Source organism: Poecilia mexicana, unplaced genomic scaffold, assembly GCF_051168715.1.
Source record: "Poecilia mexicana isolate PSO_F unplaced genomic scaffold, ASM5116871v1 scaffold_15, whole genome shotgun sequence".
Classification (NCBI taxonomy): Eukaryota; Metazoa; Chordata; class Actinopteri; order Cyprinodontiformes; family Poeciliidae; genus Poecilia; species Poecilia mexicana.
In genome coordinates, this window is record NW_028263384.1 from 9,119,547 (window position 1) to 9,137,738 (window position 18,192).

General features: G+C 38.4%; 1 protein-coding gene across 1 annotated transcript; it reads left to right on the forward strand.

Annotated features, from left to right (window-relative positions):
* Nucleotides 1-485: 485 nt before the first annotated feature.
* On the forward strand, nt 486-17,591 carry desi2 (desumoylating isopeptidase 2). Its single transcript, XM_014969507.2, has 5 exons — nt 486-1,076; nt 10,324-10,396; nt 10,504-10,597; nt 11,337-11,478; nt 13,859-17,591. Exons 1-5 carry the CDS (start codon nt 1,029-1,031, stop codon nt 14,129-14,131), a joined length of 630 nt encoding a protein of 209 aa, XP_014824993.2. The 5' UTR covers nt 486-1,028; the 3' UTR covers nt 14,132-17,591.
* The last annotated feature ends 601 nt before the right edge of the window (nt 17,592-18,192 follow it).

Genomic DNA, 18,192 nt, shown 5'->3' on the forward strand with positions numbered 1-18,192 from the left:
CTTGACAGAATAAATGTAACATCATTTGATAAAAGGTCCCTTTATGAGGTGTAGTTCAACCTCGTGCTCTTTTTAGCCATCAACAAGCTAGGGGGCATATCTGAGTGGATATTTGACCACTACTCAACAAATCTGTTAGCGTTATTAATGAGGCAGGCTTTTTGAATGCTACACACATTTTCAGCATAATTCAATTCCTTTTCAATTGAGCTTATTTATATAGTGCTGCCAACACAAGTCACCTCAAGGCACTGCACAAAGAAAAATCAATTAAACCCAGTCATACAGGCAGACTAAAAGTCAATTACATAGATTCTAAATTGATCCTAATTGAAACTGAGCCGTGTAGTTTCAAAGGCTCGATGTTAATTTGCTTATTCTGATCTAGAAACTGTTTTGATGTGTGTATTTAAGATAATTGCGCTAATGGAAACCTCAAACTTTCCTTGCTTCGTCCAATCTTATGGAATGAACTACATTACCCACAATGCCTGTCGCGATAAGGTTGAACAATCGAACGCAGAAACAGCCAAATGCTCTCGCAACGGTCGCATCCACTGCTACCGTTAGCGGCGGTAGCAGTGGGTTTTTTTCTTTCTTTCACAGTAAATTGCGTTTTTAAATCTTAGAAGTATGTTGTTTATTAGAATAGCTGGTCTTGGAAGATGAAACCAATTTTTTTTCGCTTTTAATGGAGAACAAATACCCCTCCATACTACGTCGGTAGCCGAGCGGGTTTAGCAGTTGGTTCATTTTGATACCGAAGAGGCTCATCTGTCCGCCGCTGCTGCTGCTCCCCCCTCAGCGGGGATTTGGACAAAGCCAGTCAGATGTTGGACGATAGGATAAATATCCGGAACTCTTCGCGTTTTTAGACCGGGTTTTGAAATTGACTTTTCAAACTGAGCACCACTTGTAAAAGTGACGGCGGCGAGACAGTTTAGGAGGGCGAGAGTTTGGATCTCGCACTGTGGGAAGGAGGAGGAAAAAGCCGCGGGGAAGAAGGGGCGAAGGGGGCCGAGATCCTGATGCCAGTGATGGCAAACGAGCCGATCATCCTGAACGTTTATGATATGGTAAGAAAAAACAAAAGGAAAATGAAACCATGTATCTTTCCTTTGCTTCTTTTTGTTTCGTTCGAGAAACGGAGCTTGCGATAGGAACTGAAAAGCTTTTTTTTTTCTTCATGAGAGTAAAGTAAAATACTTTTGCACATATGCAAACATTTTAAGGTTTTCATCCCAAAAGTTCTTCGGTACCCATATTGTTAGATCAATAATACAATTCAGCTATCGAAATGTATTTGTAGAAGTAGTGAACAGGGGCGGCACCAGATTTGTTTTATTATGGTGTCCACTTGGAGGAGGGCAGGTGGGTGGGGCACACCTTAAAGAAGTTTTATTGTTTTCTTTGCAGAACTTTGAAATTGGGATACAATTTCAAACTGTGATTTAGTTCACACCATGTAAAAAAAAAGTTCTCTTATTGTAGGACACATTGTGTTCCCTGCCAAGCTGTTGTGCTGACAGCACTTTGTGGTTTCTTCGTATGAAAAAACATATGCAAGTTCATTAAGATGACCACATAAAGCTAGCTATAGAAAGTGAATTACTCTCTTATGCATTTACAAAATAAAATCCTCTGCTGTGCTTATGCACTTTGTAGAGTCATACATTGCATGACTGTACTGGCCCTTTGCAGTGCTAGTTAATGGGATGTCATACACAGGAATCAGTCAGATGGAAAACTTTAATAAGGAAAAAAACATGGATCTATGTTCCGAATAGAATCATGATCCTTGTCAACATTTGCGTTAGCACTCACATTAGCATCCATTAAGGTTTATAGATTGTCAGTCATATTTTGGCTCCACCACATCAGGTTGAACCCGTTGCAGCTAAAATGGTCCTTCTGTCTGTCATTATGTTCTACTCCATCAGAGCGATTCCTCAGAGAGAAAGCCTGCCAGACCTGATAAAAATCAATCCATGTTGGATTTATTATCATCATAAAATTATATATTTTTAATATTCTATTTTAAATTCACATTTTTCATTATGCTTTTATTATAAAATCACATCTATAGTTCATATCTTAAAGCACCTATCAAAAACCACTTGTAGCCATGGAGATGGGAGCTAAACAGGCTAATATATATTTTTTAAATGTATAGATAGCTTAAGTTTACTTGCACAGCATTGTATAGCCTACTCTTCTGATTTTATTTTTTGCTTAATATAATTTTGTTGTTCGGAGAAAAGTTTTACCCCTAAGCTTCGTTGCCGTGTTAAGCCGGTGTTACCAAATCATAGCTGAGTTTTCAAATTAGACCTGCAGAATCACTATGAGGAAGATGATTTCAAACTGATACGTTTGTTTTCTCTCTCCAGAATTTTCATATCAGGAAGGAGGAAAATGTTCTACAGTTTATTTTTATTTCTTTTTTCCCCCCGCTGAAATAAAATTGGCTTCGTTTTATAGCATTCTTAAAAGGAAGTCCCTTTTTTATTTTTATGTGACATATGAAGTGTATTGTATATTAAGTACATTTACAACTTGTTGATGTTTTTGGTGCATAGTGAGACCGCGGATGAATTTGAGTAACAATGCTTTCACCACGTAGGGCCGAGTCAGTGATTAGGTGTTTTGCTAATTGATCTGTTGATGAATCATTGATTACTGTGGATATTCCCTGAAGCGACTTGATTACACCTAAAATAGTCATTGACAGACTATAAAACCATGAGCGGCACTTTAGGAAAAAGTGTGACGACCGTAAAAACCGCAGCTTCCTAAACATTTTCTCCAGACATTTGTTCCCCACCAAACGTCCTGTTATTTTCTCCCTCTGTCTTTAACAGAATCAATATTCTGTTGAAGAACAATGAACTTGTTTTGAGTAGGTTACGGAGTTTACGATGGCAGTAAAGTAGAGATGAAAAGATTCGAGAGCTTATAGAAATCTGTCCCCTTTATCACACTGTTGAAACTTTTCCCAGTTTGTTTCTTCCTTCTCCCTGCCTTTCTCCTTCTCCATCTTGTCCTTGTCATCTCTTCTCTATCCCAGCTCATCTACTTCTTTCATCTTTCTGCCTTCTCTCCTCCCCCACTCTCCACCTCTTTCACTTCCTTTGGTGTTTTATTTGACTTGCCGGCCGCAGTCGTTTCTTCTCGATAAATTCTGAAAGGCTCTTATCTCTTCGTCAGTTTTACTGCCGGCTGGCTGCAGAGAAGCTGACATAGTTTTACATGCAACAGATTCCCCCTGACAGAAGCAGCTCTGTCTCTTTCTACAAGACGATTTGAAGTGCAGCTTTCTGCCGGTCGTTTGGGTTATGCCTCTACCTGCTTTGCACATATAAGAGGCAGACTTTTTTTCCACCTATTTTTTGTAGAATAATGCAAACTTAGTCCGGTTGAATGGCGGGGGTCTTTGAACATAAATTGTCAACTTCTTAGATTAAATCTGGGTTTTGACTTGGCCATTCTAAAGCATGAATCCTAACCCCTGGTGTCTTTGAGTCCTGGTTGGGTGAAGCTTAAATGCAGCGTGACTGACAGCCCTAGACTTGAGATGAGGGCATCTACACCTTGTGAGCATTCTCGCATTTTCTCATGTTCCATCCACAAACGTCCGCGTTGTTACGATATTTTCTGATTTCAGTCCATTTTTGTACAGCAGTTGTGAAGGAGAAGGAAATGATACATAGCTCTTTATACAAGGTTCAGGCTGAGAAGTGTGACTCCCGTTTGTATTCTGCCCTGTCTGAGTCAGTATTTTGTGGAACCACAAGAATTGCATCATTTGTGTTACTTCTCTACCAGCTTTGTGTAGACTGAAAACTTTTAAGTATTTAAGCTCAGTCACACTGGATGAAGAGTGTTTTTTGGTACATTAATAATTACTGACTTATGTTTTTGTTTTTCGCCCCACGTAGCTTGCAAAAAGTTCAGTTTTGTGCTGATTTGACCAGACCTCTTTCTACATGTTCTTTTCGTAACTTGTGTTAAACTTCAAGCTGCGAGCTTCTTGAGAATCTATTCTCAAGTTTTCACCAGCTACCTGAAAAGCTTAGAAATACTTACTAAAGACCTCTCCTCGTTAAACTCTAGATTGGTTTGAAAATAAGCTATGTGTTCTCTCAAAAGAACATGATTGCACATATAGTTGTCAGTTTTGTATCTTAGCTTCTCACATTGTGTCATTCCAGTGCAAATTGTGGCTATCTTTAAGTATGAAAATGCATGTTAAAATAAGTTTAGAGCTTCTTTTGTCTTGTGGTCTAATTTTTATAATGTATTCAACATAGCAAAACCAGACATTTCCCTCTGGAGTGATTATGGCTTTGGAGCTTTCCAGATCGGTTATGGTCGGTACTGGATGACTGATTTGCATGTTGGCTTGTTAGGTCATTTTCTGACTGACTCCATTTGTAGACTGACTCATTGTTTGCAGGGTTGCACAAACCTGTTTCAGCTTCTTTGTACTGGTCAGATTTGTAGTACAAGCTTGATCAAGAAATGGGGAAAAGTAATGATAATGCCAAGAGAGAACAAAACTGAGAATTAGTCACAGAAACATGAGCTTTTTGTTTCATAACGATACTCAATTATTTACTACAAAACATATTTAATGCATTCTGTAATCAGTAGTATTTGTCTCCTGCAGTAAAATTATCCAATGTTTGTATATGTCAGACCATGTAATTCTCTCCAAATGCTTGCGAACTGTGAGACTGACCTACATTCTTATACCAATGGGTCTGTTTCTACACTGCTACACTTTCATTAATCTTGATGGTAAACAGTGGAGGTGGGTAATTGAATAACCGTACTGCTACACCCCAAGAATAGCTTCAGCTGAAGTTGTACAGGAAGTTCATCGTTCATACAGGACTGTAACGACCCAGTTTTAGTTTGAGCGTTTGTAGCTGCTGAATCCGTGGGTCGCACAGCTGGTGCTTCAAGATCAGTCCAAAAATATATATATTTTTGAATATCCTGATGAACACAATAGTCACAAAGTATTGGATTTACCAATGTAACAATGATAAATTCGCACCCTGTTATAGAGATGTACCGGTCGGGTTGTTCCTGGCTGAAATTTACTGAATTCTGCCAATTCAAGCTTTGACCAATTTGGATTTTCCATATTTTTGTTGTTCCAAAAATATGAAACGGATACGAGAATAAGCTGCAGTTTCTTTTGCTCCGGTTGTTGTTTCAAATCCAACAGCAGATTTATTAATTCATTACAAAATGATTCCTCTTTAGCTATCTGTCCCAAGCCTCTCTTATCAACTCAAAATAAACATGTCAGATTGTTGGAGTTCTTAGTTTAAGTCTAATGAACTAAATTAGTTTTCTAACTCACTGTAGTTTTCTATCATATTTTCAAGTGTTGACCGGCTGATTACAGAATAGAGCCAATGAAGAGACAATTTGGACCGATTCCACTGTCTGACTGGTTGATCAGTTTATCTATCTCCAAGCACTGCTAGGACATTTGACATTTTGCCAATATCCTTCTTGTCTGTACCTAAAAAGCCTGATGAAAAGTCATCTTTCCATTTGAGGATCAATATCCTCACGTGATTTTCAGGAATGTATGTGCAGACACAAGCGCAGGCCCCGTCCACTCTCTCTCTCCTCCTTCCACATCCAGCCCCCACCCCCTCCAACTGTCCTGTTCCTGCTACTAAGTGGATTCTCTGGCCAGCTCTGAGTGCTTTAGTACAGCACTCTAATGAGAGAGCATTATCTTTACACCACCTGTCTGCCTGCCAGACTGTCAGACAGACCAGTAGTATATCTAACACGTTTTCTCACTGTTCGGTCAATGACAAGACATGATAGGAGATTGGGTTTAGGTGTGTAATGTAGCTGAGGAGGTCGTGTTTCTTGTGTTGGCCGCAGATCCTTTACTGCATGAGGTAAAGTGTGTCGTGACCAAGATTCCCCGTCTTCTGTGCCGTCTGATCGATGAGGTAAAGTGAAAGTCTGGTGATGCAGCAAAAACAGTTGGAGCACTTTTTAATGAGACAAACCTTGATCACTGCAGAAGTAGAGTAGAAACAAAATTGCTGTGCTACTACAGTAAATTGGAAGCGATAAACTATACTGTCTTTTCTTTTACTGTCCCTATCCTGTATTATGGGCATGTCATTCAACCTTATTTTAATGGGGTTTATAGTTCAAAAAAGATCATAGATATGCATTTCCAACAAGTGACAAATACACCCAAAGTTGTTCCAGTAAGGTCTCTGGATTCCACCTGAAAGTAAGGCTTCTACACAGAGCCACTCTTCAGTTAAACTTTAGCATTTTTGTTAGGATCCAGCTGCTCATGTACACAACACCAGTGACCGGAGTGCCTTACACCGGTATTTTTTTTAAAGCAAGTGTAACACCCCCATGTGAAGTACTCTGCAGGTGTGAAGGCACGCATGTGCAGAACGGATAACAAAAAAAAAAACAATGGTGGATAGCATTGTGCTGTTTTGTGGTGCTTAACCTGTTCAGTTTAGCACAATTTTTAGATAAGGAATATACGTGTTACATGAGCACTTCGTTCATTGGCATTACTGTTTACAATGAGGCGAAAAGTTGAGGGTTAAAAGCGCGTTCGTGTTGCATGACATGCTAGAATGAAAGCGTCATCTAGTGGCCTACCATGTCAGCTACATCTGATTCTGGGTCCGTTAGTGGTGCTGTCTAAACGGCTTTTTCCCAATCAACATCCGAAAATACCGGTATTTTCCAGGCAGAGGTCTCATGTAAACAAATTTCTATGCAAATGAACTAGAATTTGATGAAAGCAGACTCAATGGGGCTGGTGTTAATGAGCTCTAAATGAAGCAGAGATGCAATGTAGGTCACTTTTACACGGTGTCAAGTGTAAGGAAATATATATATATATATATATATATATATATATATATATATATATATATATATATATATATATATATATATATATATATATATATATAATATATGTATATATGTGTGTGTGTGTGTTTCTACATATTTCTTCAGTATTTCATACTCATACTGCAGCAATGGCCAATAACTGATATTCAGCATATATATATCAGAGTTTCCCCCAGAAAACTTGCTAAACCCGGTGGTCCACCGTGTTTTTGTATTAAAAGATGTGAAGGTGCCAGGAAATGTAAAAGTATTACTGTGTAATTATATGTTACGGGAAAAGATCTCCAGTGAAATGATATTTAAACCTACCACTAGTCTAAAAACAACAAATTTGCACTTCTGTTTAAACCAAATTAAGTCAGCGGCTCCATCAGGGGCCCCATAAACGCTAATATTTTAAAACAGACCACAGATACATAAATGTAACACTTGTTTATTGAGATTATCAATGTTGTTAAATTTTATTCAGTTGTTAGGCATACTTAAATAATTTTAAATTGTTTAACATTTAAATACAAGATTTTAAGGAGCTGGCAAGTTTACTTTCTAAAATTCCAAAGAACAATATTCATAGTTTGTTTTTTTTACCATAGCAACAATCAAATGCTGTGAGTTTAATCTTTGAATTTACAAATACAAATTAGTAAACTGCGATGATAACTTATTGCTTTTTAGGCTGGCCAATTAAACTATTCCCTTCTCCCATATTTCACTAAATCTAACACAGAAGCTGTTAGAGGTGCTGATATTTTTAGCAACAAAAGGGGCCCCTAAGTCAGATTCTGCTTAAGGCCTTCATACAGCCTTGGACCGGCCCTGCATGATGAGTTAAATCTGTTGCACTATGCAGAGATGCGCAACAAATGGGAGATTTAATTAAATGCTGCTAATGTGGCTTGAGTAGCTCTTCCATTGAGTTTTTAATAAGCGTCACAGAAACTATTCTGGTTGGTCGAGTTTATGGGACGAGTTTCTCAGATCTCCGTGCGGCCGCGCGTATTAACTCTAAGTAGACAACGCATTTGATATGATTTGATGCATCGTGTAACCGGAAAAATAATACTAAAAATAATAATAAAATAATATAAAATCAGCGTGATGCGTGACTCCGAGGAGAGCGTTAAAGCTCCTCACCGGGCTGAACCTGCATGATGTGGTTAGCGCTGCTCGTTATCCACAAACGCTCCGGCCAACCGGGACCACAGGCATAAACTTTGAAGACAGACACAGAGCCACACGCTGGACAGTGTGTTGAGATGTAAACTGCGCATATAATTGTTCGTTCACAAAGATAGCAGGCCGCCAGGCTTATAATACACTGGGGGAAACCCTGTGTATATCTACTTAATTTTTAAAGGCAGAATTGTATTATTGGGATTGAGACATGTTATTGTAAATGATTTGAGCCAAATATGAAGAAAATACCTAAATGTTTTTCAGCTTTAGACGAGTAGCTATGAAGAAATTGGTTTCATCAAATCTGTTTCTGTCAAAAAGCCTGAGCAATACATGTCCAACAGCAGTTTACCATTTCATCTAAACAATTTTAAAACCAGTTGGAGTCAATTTCCTTGTCCTCTGAAACATTAAGGTAGAGAACATAGCTTTGTATGTGATTTGAACAAAAAACTACACTAACTTTTTGGGCCAAAAGCAGACTTACTTAATCAGTCATCAAGCTAAAACAAACTCAACCGTGAACACCTGTGGTCGGTTGTTTACTTCCTTCCTTCCGGTCTCTCATTTAGTCCATCTTTGTCAACAGGTTCAGAGCAGTGGCGTACATTGTTTGAAAAATAACGCATTAAACCAAAAAAATACAGCAAACATCCATTTATTCGTATTTCCCTGTTTATCTCTGCCTAAGAAATGTCTTAACACTTAGTTTCCAATTACTTGCAATAACTTTCTTTGAAATGTCCCCAGACACTCATCGACTCATTTACTCACACTAGAACACAGCAGCTTTCAAGGTTTTATAAGTCTTCACAAGAGGCTTTCGTAGAATGCGGTACACGGTTCTTCTTCTTGTTGTTTTTTCACAAATCAAGTTTCTAAAAGGCAGATCAGTGCCAGCGCTCTTCCGTAGTGCGACAATAAGCTTGATAAAGGCTGTTTTTATCTTTGGGTTACATAAACTACAAACAAAATCCTGCAACTTATGCTAAAAACCACTTGTGTACGCTGATTATTAAAATGCTGTGTGGTGCCAAAACACTATTGGTGGTAGAAATGACAAACTGAGGCATTGTTCTCTTTTGGTTTTTGGACTACTTAAAAATTTCAGCTGGTTTAAAGTACCAGATCTAATACATGGAAGTTTATTGCTTAAAATGGTATATTAGTAACAAAAAAAAAAACAAAACAAAAAAAAAAAAAAACTGGTGTACTAATGTGTAGCAGAGCATGTGACCACACATTATTATGCTAGAATAATAATATTTGGTTTGCATTGCACTGTGGTTGATTGTCTCTTCAGCTGCTGTTTGTGGTAGAATTGCATTGCAGATTTTATCAGAAGGTGCACAGTAATTTTCATTTTATTATTTTGTGTCAGTGATAAAAACATGCGTTTGGTTCAGGAAATAAATGTGCATTGTATGGGTACAGAATATATTGCAAGTGTGGCGTTCTTGCAGTAACGACATGCACAAATTAACTTGGCACATCAGTTAGCTGTAGTGTTTTAAGCTTCCAGTGTTTATTTCATTGACACACGTCTACAAAAATTATTTTATCATCCCCGCACCCCCCCACTTTCATGTTAAAAAATGTGATCTTTAATTTAAGGTGTAGCTTTACTTCTGTTAGACACAAGTCATGTAAAGCAGAGCTAGGGATTTTTCGATATTGGCTACTTTTTTTTTTTGGACCATACTTGATTTTGGCGATGTTGTGCAGATGTTTGCTTCACCCAGTTGCCGACCAGTCCGTGACTCCATTGTACCACTGCGATCTGAATTCATCATTTGTTACATTTTCAGCTGCTGTGGTTCGCTTCCACACTACACTGTGTCCAACAAACCAAACCCTTTGAAAAACCTGTTCACCCCCTTTGTCTGTGATGATGCTACACCAAGAACCATCGAAGGAAATGACACAAAAACTGACGAAAACATGAGCCCAACTACCTTCCTCACCAATACGTAAAGAAAAATGGGTTGTTGTGGTTGTATTTACCCAGGATGCCCAACTCAACAGTCTGCTTCCTCCTTTTGGATCGGTCTCTGGTTCACTTGGCATTTCCATATACATTCGATCTGCAGCAGAGTTCACTTCAACCAGAACAAGACACATTCACACCCCCCACAAACAAACCATAAGCTACACTTACCATGCAGCATTAACTACAGACTTTGACTTAATCTTTTCACCTTCCTTTGCCTGCAGTACTGGATCAATGAGTTCACCAGCTCTCTGGGCATCGGAGTCTTTCACTCAGGGATCGAGATCTATGGAAGAGGTAAGGATGTTTCAAGGACGATGCTCCTGAAGATCAGGATGTATGATGATGCATATCGATTGTTCTTGTCAGACATGTCTAGAAACATATTTTTCGCCTGTGCTTAGAGTTTGCCTATGGTGGACACCCATACCCGTTCTCAGGGATCTTTGAGATCACTCCGAGCGATGCCACTGAACTCGGCGAAACGTTTAAGTTCAAGTAAGTATGATTTTCTTTTTTTTTTTTTTTTTTTTTGGAGGGTTTTCAAAGATACATTATGTGCCTGTTGGAGGTCTTCAGTTTATGAAAGTCAACAATTGTTATACAAATGGGAAAGTCTGACTAAGTCATTGTTTCCTGAGTAAAGAGTGTCAGGTCAACTTTGGACTGACGACAAAATAATCCACCATAGATGATATGGACAGATCAAAAGACTAACCACAAAATATTAAATATTTGAATACTTAAATGCTATATTAAAACAAACAAAAAGATTGACTAATTGAATTGAGCAGAACTGTTATTCTTTAGCTACAACAGCAAAGGGTTTTATTTTGGATGATCTCCTCTGCAGTTGATTGAAACAACAGAGGATCAGTCGGTTCAGTATGTTGGAAGAGCCTCTGTTTATCCAGAGCTGCTGTGTTACTTCTGCTCTAGTTGATCTGCCCTGTGGCGTTAGAGACTCGTCCCCAACACACAAACACACACACACACACTTCCATGGTGTCCTCTTATAGACCAGTAGGCTGTAACTATGGATCATCTGGAGCAAATGGTGGACTAAAACTGGCTGATTCTTGAACAAAAATCAAGAATCAGCCATGTTAAATCGAAATGTTTCACTAAATATTGACAAATATTTTTAAGTGAGCTGCTCTCCAGTTGGTTATTTGAGCTCGTACTCACTGCGTGCGTGCGTGCGTGCGTGCGTGCGTGCGTGCGTGCGTGTGTGTAGGGAAGCCATCGTCCTGGGCAGCACAGACTTCACGGAGGAAGACGTGGAGCGGATCGTGGAGGAGATGGGGAAGGAGTACAAGGGGAATGCCTACCACCTCATGCACAAGAACTGCAACCACTTTTCCTCAGCACTTTCAGAGGTGGAGTACAAAAAAAGAATAAGCTTGCACAACTGTCTATATTATGGCGGTGTGTTGACTCCCTTTCACTGGGAACAGCCTAAAACTAATATTTCGTTGAACTCATAGTGATACATCATGTCATGGTGACTTTCAGTGGATAAATAACTAGATGCTGTTACATTAAAAGGTGTGTGTGTGTGTGTGCGTGTGTGTGTGTGTGTGTGTGTGTGTGTGTGTGTGTGTGTGTGTGCGTGTGTGTGTGTGTGTGGTTGCATGCGTGCGTGCGTCTTCAATCAGCTTATGCTGGAGTGACTAATGAGCAGGGAGTCTTACAGTTAGCAACTACCGCTCAGATGGGGATTAGGACACTGATACAAGCCTGGACATGCAGGGCCAGCTGGCAAACACACACACACACACACCCAAACAACACATATGTGCTGCAAATACCACACAGAGAAATCCTCTCTAAGGAAATGACAGATTAGGGTTCAACATTCACACATAGACGTGAAACAGAATACCAGTACGGTTAAAATGTTTAACAAAACAAGGGAGGTGAAGCGTTTCCCTCAGGACGAAACTCTTACACGGAGAAAGATGATCAGATCAAACATTATAATCACTTCTCCACAGATAATATTTGTCTCTCTTCACAAACAATAGGCAAATGTTTCTAGAAAGTGCAGTCTTTCTATACAGATCTATATCATCTGGATACATTTGGATTTGGTAGATAATTTGTGGAAGATAAATCCAGGTCATAAAACACGTCTTGGCGTTTTCAGTTAGAGGTGGAAGCTTTTTCACTTAGTTGCAGGCATTTATATTTGCTCACACTTTCTTTCTGTCTCGCCTCCTATTTCCGTATTATATCTTAGCAGACATCTGCTCAGATCAAGACAGAACAAGCTCAGCGGCGTGATGAAACAGTTTTATCTGATGTCGCAAAGCAAGCGAAGTTGGTAGAATTAGACAGGGTACAAACTGCGTCCATTGGTAAGTCGTTATGTTGAGAAAATGGGGAAACAAACACTTTACTGTTAAAATAGAGAGTAAAATACACAGCGACAGTCTTCAGTGTTCAAAAAGGCCCCTCTTTTTTTGTTTTTCTTCATTTCCCATTTAACACTAATCGGTCTCGGCGTCAGCTGCTAAAAGGTCATCATATCTGCCATGAACAGAGCAAGTGTGTGTGTGTGTGTGTGTGTGTGTGTGTGTGTGTGTGTGTGTGTGTGTGTGTGTGTGTGTGTGTGTGTGTGTGTGTGTGTGTGTGTGTGTGTGTGTGTAAAAATCGAGATATTTATGGATTAGCTGCTGCTTTCTGACAGCGTTAGGAAGACAAAATAGAGGAGTGGAAAGCTTTATACGTGTGACATCATGTGGATATGGAGGGTGGTGCGGATTCTTTTCATGTCAAAACATGTGATGAGGCAATTAACCTTCATCTTGCTCCACCCAAATATATTGCAATTTAAATTGGCAAAGTAATAAAAAAATAAAAAATTGTTTAACCAGGAAAACACTGATATCCTTGTCCACATGTTGCCAGGTCTTTATAACATTGTTAAAATAAAGTTTGTATATTGATTTATCAAATTTTTGGTTTTGAAAAATTAATGTTTGGAAAATCAGGATTTTTCACCTGTGCACTCTGCAGGTTTCCATAGTTCAGAGTGATGTCATCAGGCCCGTGGCGGCCATCTTGTTTGACAAGTGTGTTTTACCGCTTCTGTTTATGTGGACTTAAAATTCAGGTCAACTCTACGACAAAATATTAGGGTCTGGCTACATTTTTTTGTTGTTTTTTTAATTACAAGAATACAGTCATCATATTAGGAAAATTAAGTACTAGGTTTAAACAAACTACTAACAGGACAAATAAAAAAATGAATCATTCAGACTATTTTTCTTATTAAACAACTTATTTCTCGTGATGTTGAGACTTTCATCTGTTTTTTTTTCTCTGCTAACATTATGACTATGTTCTCATAATTTAAAAAAAAAAATTGTATTCTGGCCCTAATATTCTGTTGCAAAACTCAGAGAAGGAAGGATTGCATTAGAAGCCATTTAAAAAAAAATGTTTTCTGTATTTTGTTCTTTCTTTTTTTATTTAAAAGAAAGCGAGAAAAAAATCAATTAAAATTAGAAATTAGATATGGTATGAAAAAACTTTTTATCAGTATTAAGTAGGACTCAGCAAAAAAAAAAAAAAAAAAAAAAAGTGATATTGGAAGTCTGATTAAGAACCCGCACAGCATTCTGGGGAATGTAGGCAGAGGAAAAAGTCTTCAGCCCCTCAACCTCTCACGGCGAGCTAAGCGAGGTTTTTTGTATTTGTTTTGCACCATTACCTAAACTTTTCTTCTTCTGTTCTTTTAATGTTTCTTCGTAGATCCTGTGTGGCAGAGAGATCCCTCGTTGGGTCAACCGCCTGGCCTACTTCAGCTCCTGCGTGCCGTTCCTCCAGAGCTGCCTGCCCAAAGAATGGCTGACCCCTGCTGCCTTACAGTCCAGCGTGAGCCAGGAGCTCCACGGAGCGGCCGGAGAGCTGGAAGAGGCCGAGGACGCCGCCGCCACCGCCTCCCTGGCCTCCATGTCTCCCTCGGCCTCCTCCAGCCTCCCCTCCTCTCTGCCTCGACACTGTCGCCCGCAGCCCCGCAGGTAGAACCAGGAGATTGGGGGGGGGGGGGGCCGGGCCTTCACCCCCTTTTCTTAAAGAGACAGTGACCTAACGGAGAAACCACAGCAGCCACAGCCAAAAGTCCTGTCAGACCATTGATTCAGGCGCCCAGACTCGCTCACTCCGCGTGGGAGCATCGGGACAATCTGACCCCGTCTGGACCTGTGGAAGGGTTCTCACTGATCCCCAGATCCCCCTGAAAACTCAAACCTGTTTCCACTCGTTTCTCCTTAACCTACAAACCACATGCAGGTTGTACCAGCATTTTACTTGTCACCCCCTCTACCTGGTTACAGTGTAAAAACATCTCCGGAGCAAACTATAAACTCCTTGGTACATTGACACGGAAAATTTTCTCTTTATTTTAAACAGTTTTCTAAAAGTTTTCTTCATGGAAAATGTCAATAAGCATATAAATAATCTTTTATCTATACCTGTCCAATCATTTTGAGGCGAATCTCTGGGTAAATTAAGTTTCTGTCGCTGCTGATTACGGTATGACAACCTGAATCCCTGGTAAAGGTGCTTCTGCACAATTTTTCACTGAAGTAGCAAACGTTAGAGAAATCCAACCTTTAATTCAAAAATTAGCTTGAATCGGTATCCGAAGAACCGTTTGTGAGTTGATTTCCTCCAGGTGTTTTGGTTTTTATTGTTTAAAATGTGCTGCCGTTTCAAAGAGTTGGGCCTGACACGCTCCACCCAGGTTCCCAACGCATCACAAACAAAGCACTGTTTGTTGCTGCAGAGCAGCTAAAGTTAATTTAGTGAAGCTCTCCCCATCTTTACCTGATTTTTAGGAACTTTGTAGTTCTTCTCCAATAACTGGGTTGTTTTGAATGTCTTTGTTTTAGTTCTGAGAGCAAACAAGAGCAAGTTGAGGAGAGAAGTTATTTTCTTGAACATTAACAAGCATCATCTGTCTTTAGCGCCACGGTCTCTCTCGTCTGTCCTCCTTTGAAGAGTGGCTCTGCGCCACATCATATTTTTCATACAAGATCATCAGTTTGTAATTAAAAGTTCGTCTGCCATTATCTGATGATCTGAACTTCAAAAAAGTATTAAGTGAATAAGGTTGTGGTTTTAAGCTGCAAAAACACAAAATCTTACAAGGTTTTTATTTTGTAAATCTTGGCACGCTTTAAATAAGACAAAACTAACTCATAACTAACTTTTCAGCAAGATTTAGTAGTTTTTATTTGTCAATTACTCCTTTATGTTGATTTTAAAAAAAAAGGTACTAGTTACACTAGCAGTTTTTTTGACTAAAAAATATGTCTGCCAATGGAAGTAGTATTTTTTTAAATCAAAATTAAGGAATAACTGACTTAAAACAAGCTCCTATATCTTGCTGAAATGTTACTTGTAAGTTAGTTTTGTCTTATTTCAAGTGTACAAGAAACTAGAACAAAAACACCTGGTAAGATTTTATATTTTTGCAGTGTTATTTCCTGACACTGACTGGATATGCTCTACTTACAGGTTGGATGTTTTGAATATGTTTATCAAATTATGCTGCTGTTCTGGAGCAGAAGTCATTTTAGGGCTTTTCAAGCGTCTTTACCAGGGATTCCATCAGCGCAGTGGTTTCTGTGTGATTTCCTTTGAGGCTGTTAAATGTCTTTTCAAGGGATTGTCTCATAAATGAGATTTTTTTTATTTATTTCTTTTCATCTCGGTGGGAATTTCCTGCAGGTAAAAGTAATTCTGCAGTCGACTTGATTCAGCCTACCAGACGCCGCTGATGGGTAACGTTATAGAGAATCAGCCTTTTTTTTTTTTTTCTGTATTTTATTTCCAGTGAAACATTTAGCGGTAGCTCAGGTCCTTCCAGACTCATTAAAAAAAACAAACAAAAAAAACAATCTGATGATTTGCACTGACTCATCAACCAACTCAAAGGAACAATTTGCTTAAGTGTTTCGGAACAAAAGTTAAGACGGTGACGTGGAGGGATACTTTCTCAGTAGCAGCTGCCATGGTGCCTTTAAACCAGGTACTTTCTTATGAAACCTATACATTTAGCATATATGACAACTTGTAATAGTTTTTTTTTTTTTTTTTTTTTTCAAATCAAAGTAAAATTGAAATTCATGCTAATGCTGTATGGTAATCTACATTAAGAAAAAAAAAAGTAGTTTTTTTTTTTTTTAACTGACCAGAGACCAATCTGCATCAATTATTTTCCTCCAACGTATTGATGCCACATCAAACAAATGAAAACACTTTTATCATCATCACACTGACAAATAAAAAAAAAATAAAGCTTTACATTTCACAGGAAGGTGCTAATTTTCCTGAATGAGCGATTGGTTTTAACTACTGCAGGGCGAGTTCTGCTCTGAAGCGAGAGCCGCTGACGTGCTGGAAGGACATTTGTATTGACCGACGTTTCTGACAAATCCTGTTTTGTTGTATTTCGATTTTTATAAAATTCTGGCCTTTTTTTTGTCAGCTTTGTTTATTTTTCGACAAACTCAGGACTTTTAAAGGCTTTGTAGTTTGAACTTTTTTCCTTTTTTTTTTTTACACGTTTTATGTCATTTCTTTTTCTAAAACCAGTAGATGCTCAGTTTTATATTCCACTCTTGGAAAAAAGAAACTTTTGTTTACTGTCTGTACTTTTCTGTCTACCTTAATGTGCAGGACTGTCTTTTCAAAACTGATTAGCATCGAGCTAACCTCTGGGCCACATTTTCCTCCACCACACATAAATATTTGGACACCTTTACAAATGTAGCACCGTTTGAAAATTGTCAAATATTATTTTTAAGGGACTGGATTCCTTTCTTCTTTTTTCCAACTCAATCATTTTAGTTTCCTTTGTTTTGATGCTCTGACACTCAGAGTAATTTGATTATTTTAGGTTTGTTACAAGTAAACATCAGTGTTGAAGAAAAGGTAAAGCAAAGGTATTTTGTCATAAAACCAGCAGCTGACTTGGTGTGAGAGGATAAAATCGGAGCTTTATCAATAATGTAACTTCTGTTTTAACGAGGACGCTACTTTGGCGCCCTCTGCTGGAGATTTGTTTTTGCGCTACTGAGGTTTCCTGAAAAGCAATGACTGGTTGGGTAAAATTTTTACTTGGCATGTTTATGACACAAGTTAAGACTGTCCTAAAAAAAATAGCTGAAGATGGCTTTGACATGAATAAAGATTTTCATAAACATGAGTTGTTCGCATGAACGTGAAATTTACCACAAAGGTAAATGTTCCAGGGTAAAATTAGAATTTACTGCACATCAGGAAACCCCAGAAAGCTGTTTTACGGTGATTTTTTTTTTCTTCCCCTCACCCCCCCAGAGATTTTAATACAGCCCAACACAGCTGGATCTCATCTGAATATTAAAATAATACAGAATATGACTCCTGTTTTTTATGTTGTGATAGTTTAACTGACAATAAATTATACTTATTTAGTTCCAGAAAAAAACCCAATAAAGCCTTATGTTTTCATTCACATATGTAGATGAAATTAACCCGTCTCACTTTCTATTTTGTGTGTCCAGCTCTGCTGAACCTACTGGAGATTTAAAAAGAGAGAGAGAGAAACTGTCCATCTAGTCACAAGCAGTTGTAGTTTTTACTTTTTAGTTTGATCAAAATCTGGGGCCTATATGTTGATATAAAAGTTTTTAGTTCACCAATAATCATTTTTCATCATTTTTTTATTTTTTATAAAAACTGCACACATTTCCTTGCAGGAGTGCTAACACTCTTGAGCCTCAGCAAAACTATATCAGAAACATCATTGGGACTGTTTAAAATGTCAAATGAAAGATTGCTATTGATTAATGTTTTTACATACTTAAAGATACCAGTGTTGACATGTGAATTTTTATAATTAGAAGTCCTCATTTATAATTCCAAGAATTGTTGATTTAAAACCATCAGGTTTTATGTAATTATTTTTAAGTCGGGATGTTATCTTCAATAACTCTGAAGAATCTAAATTAGTGAGTTACAACATTTAATTTCCCTTTGGGGTTAATAAAGTGTTTTTGAATTTGAATTGGGGGTGGAAAGCAGTGAAAGAGCTTTAT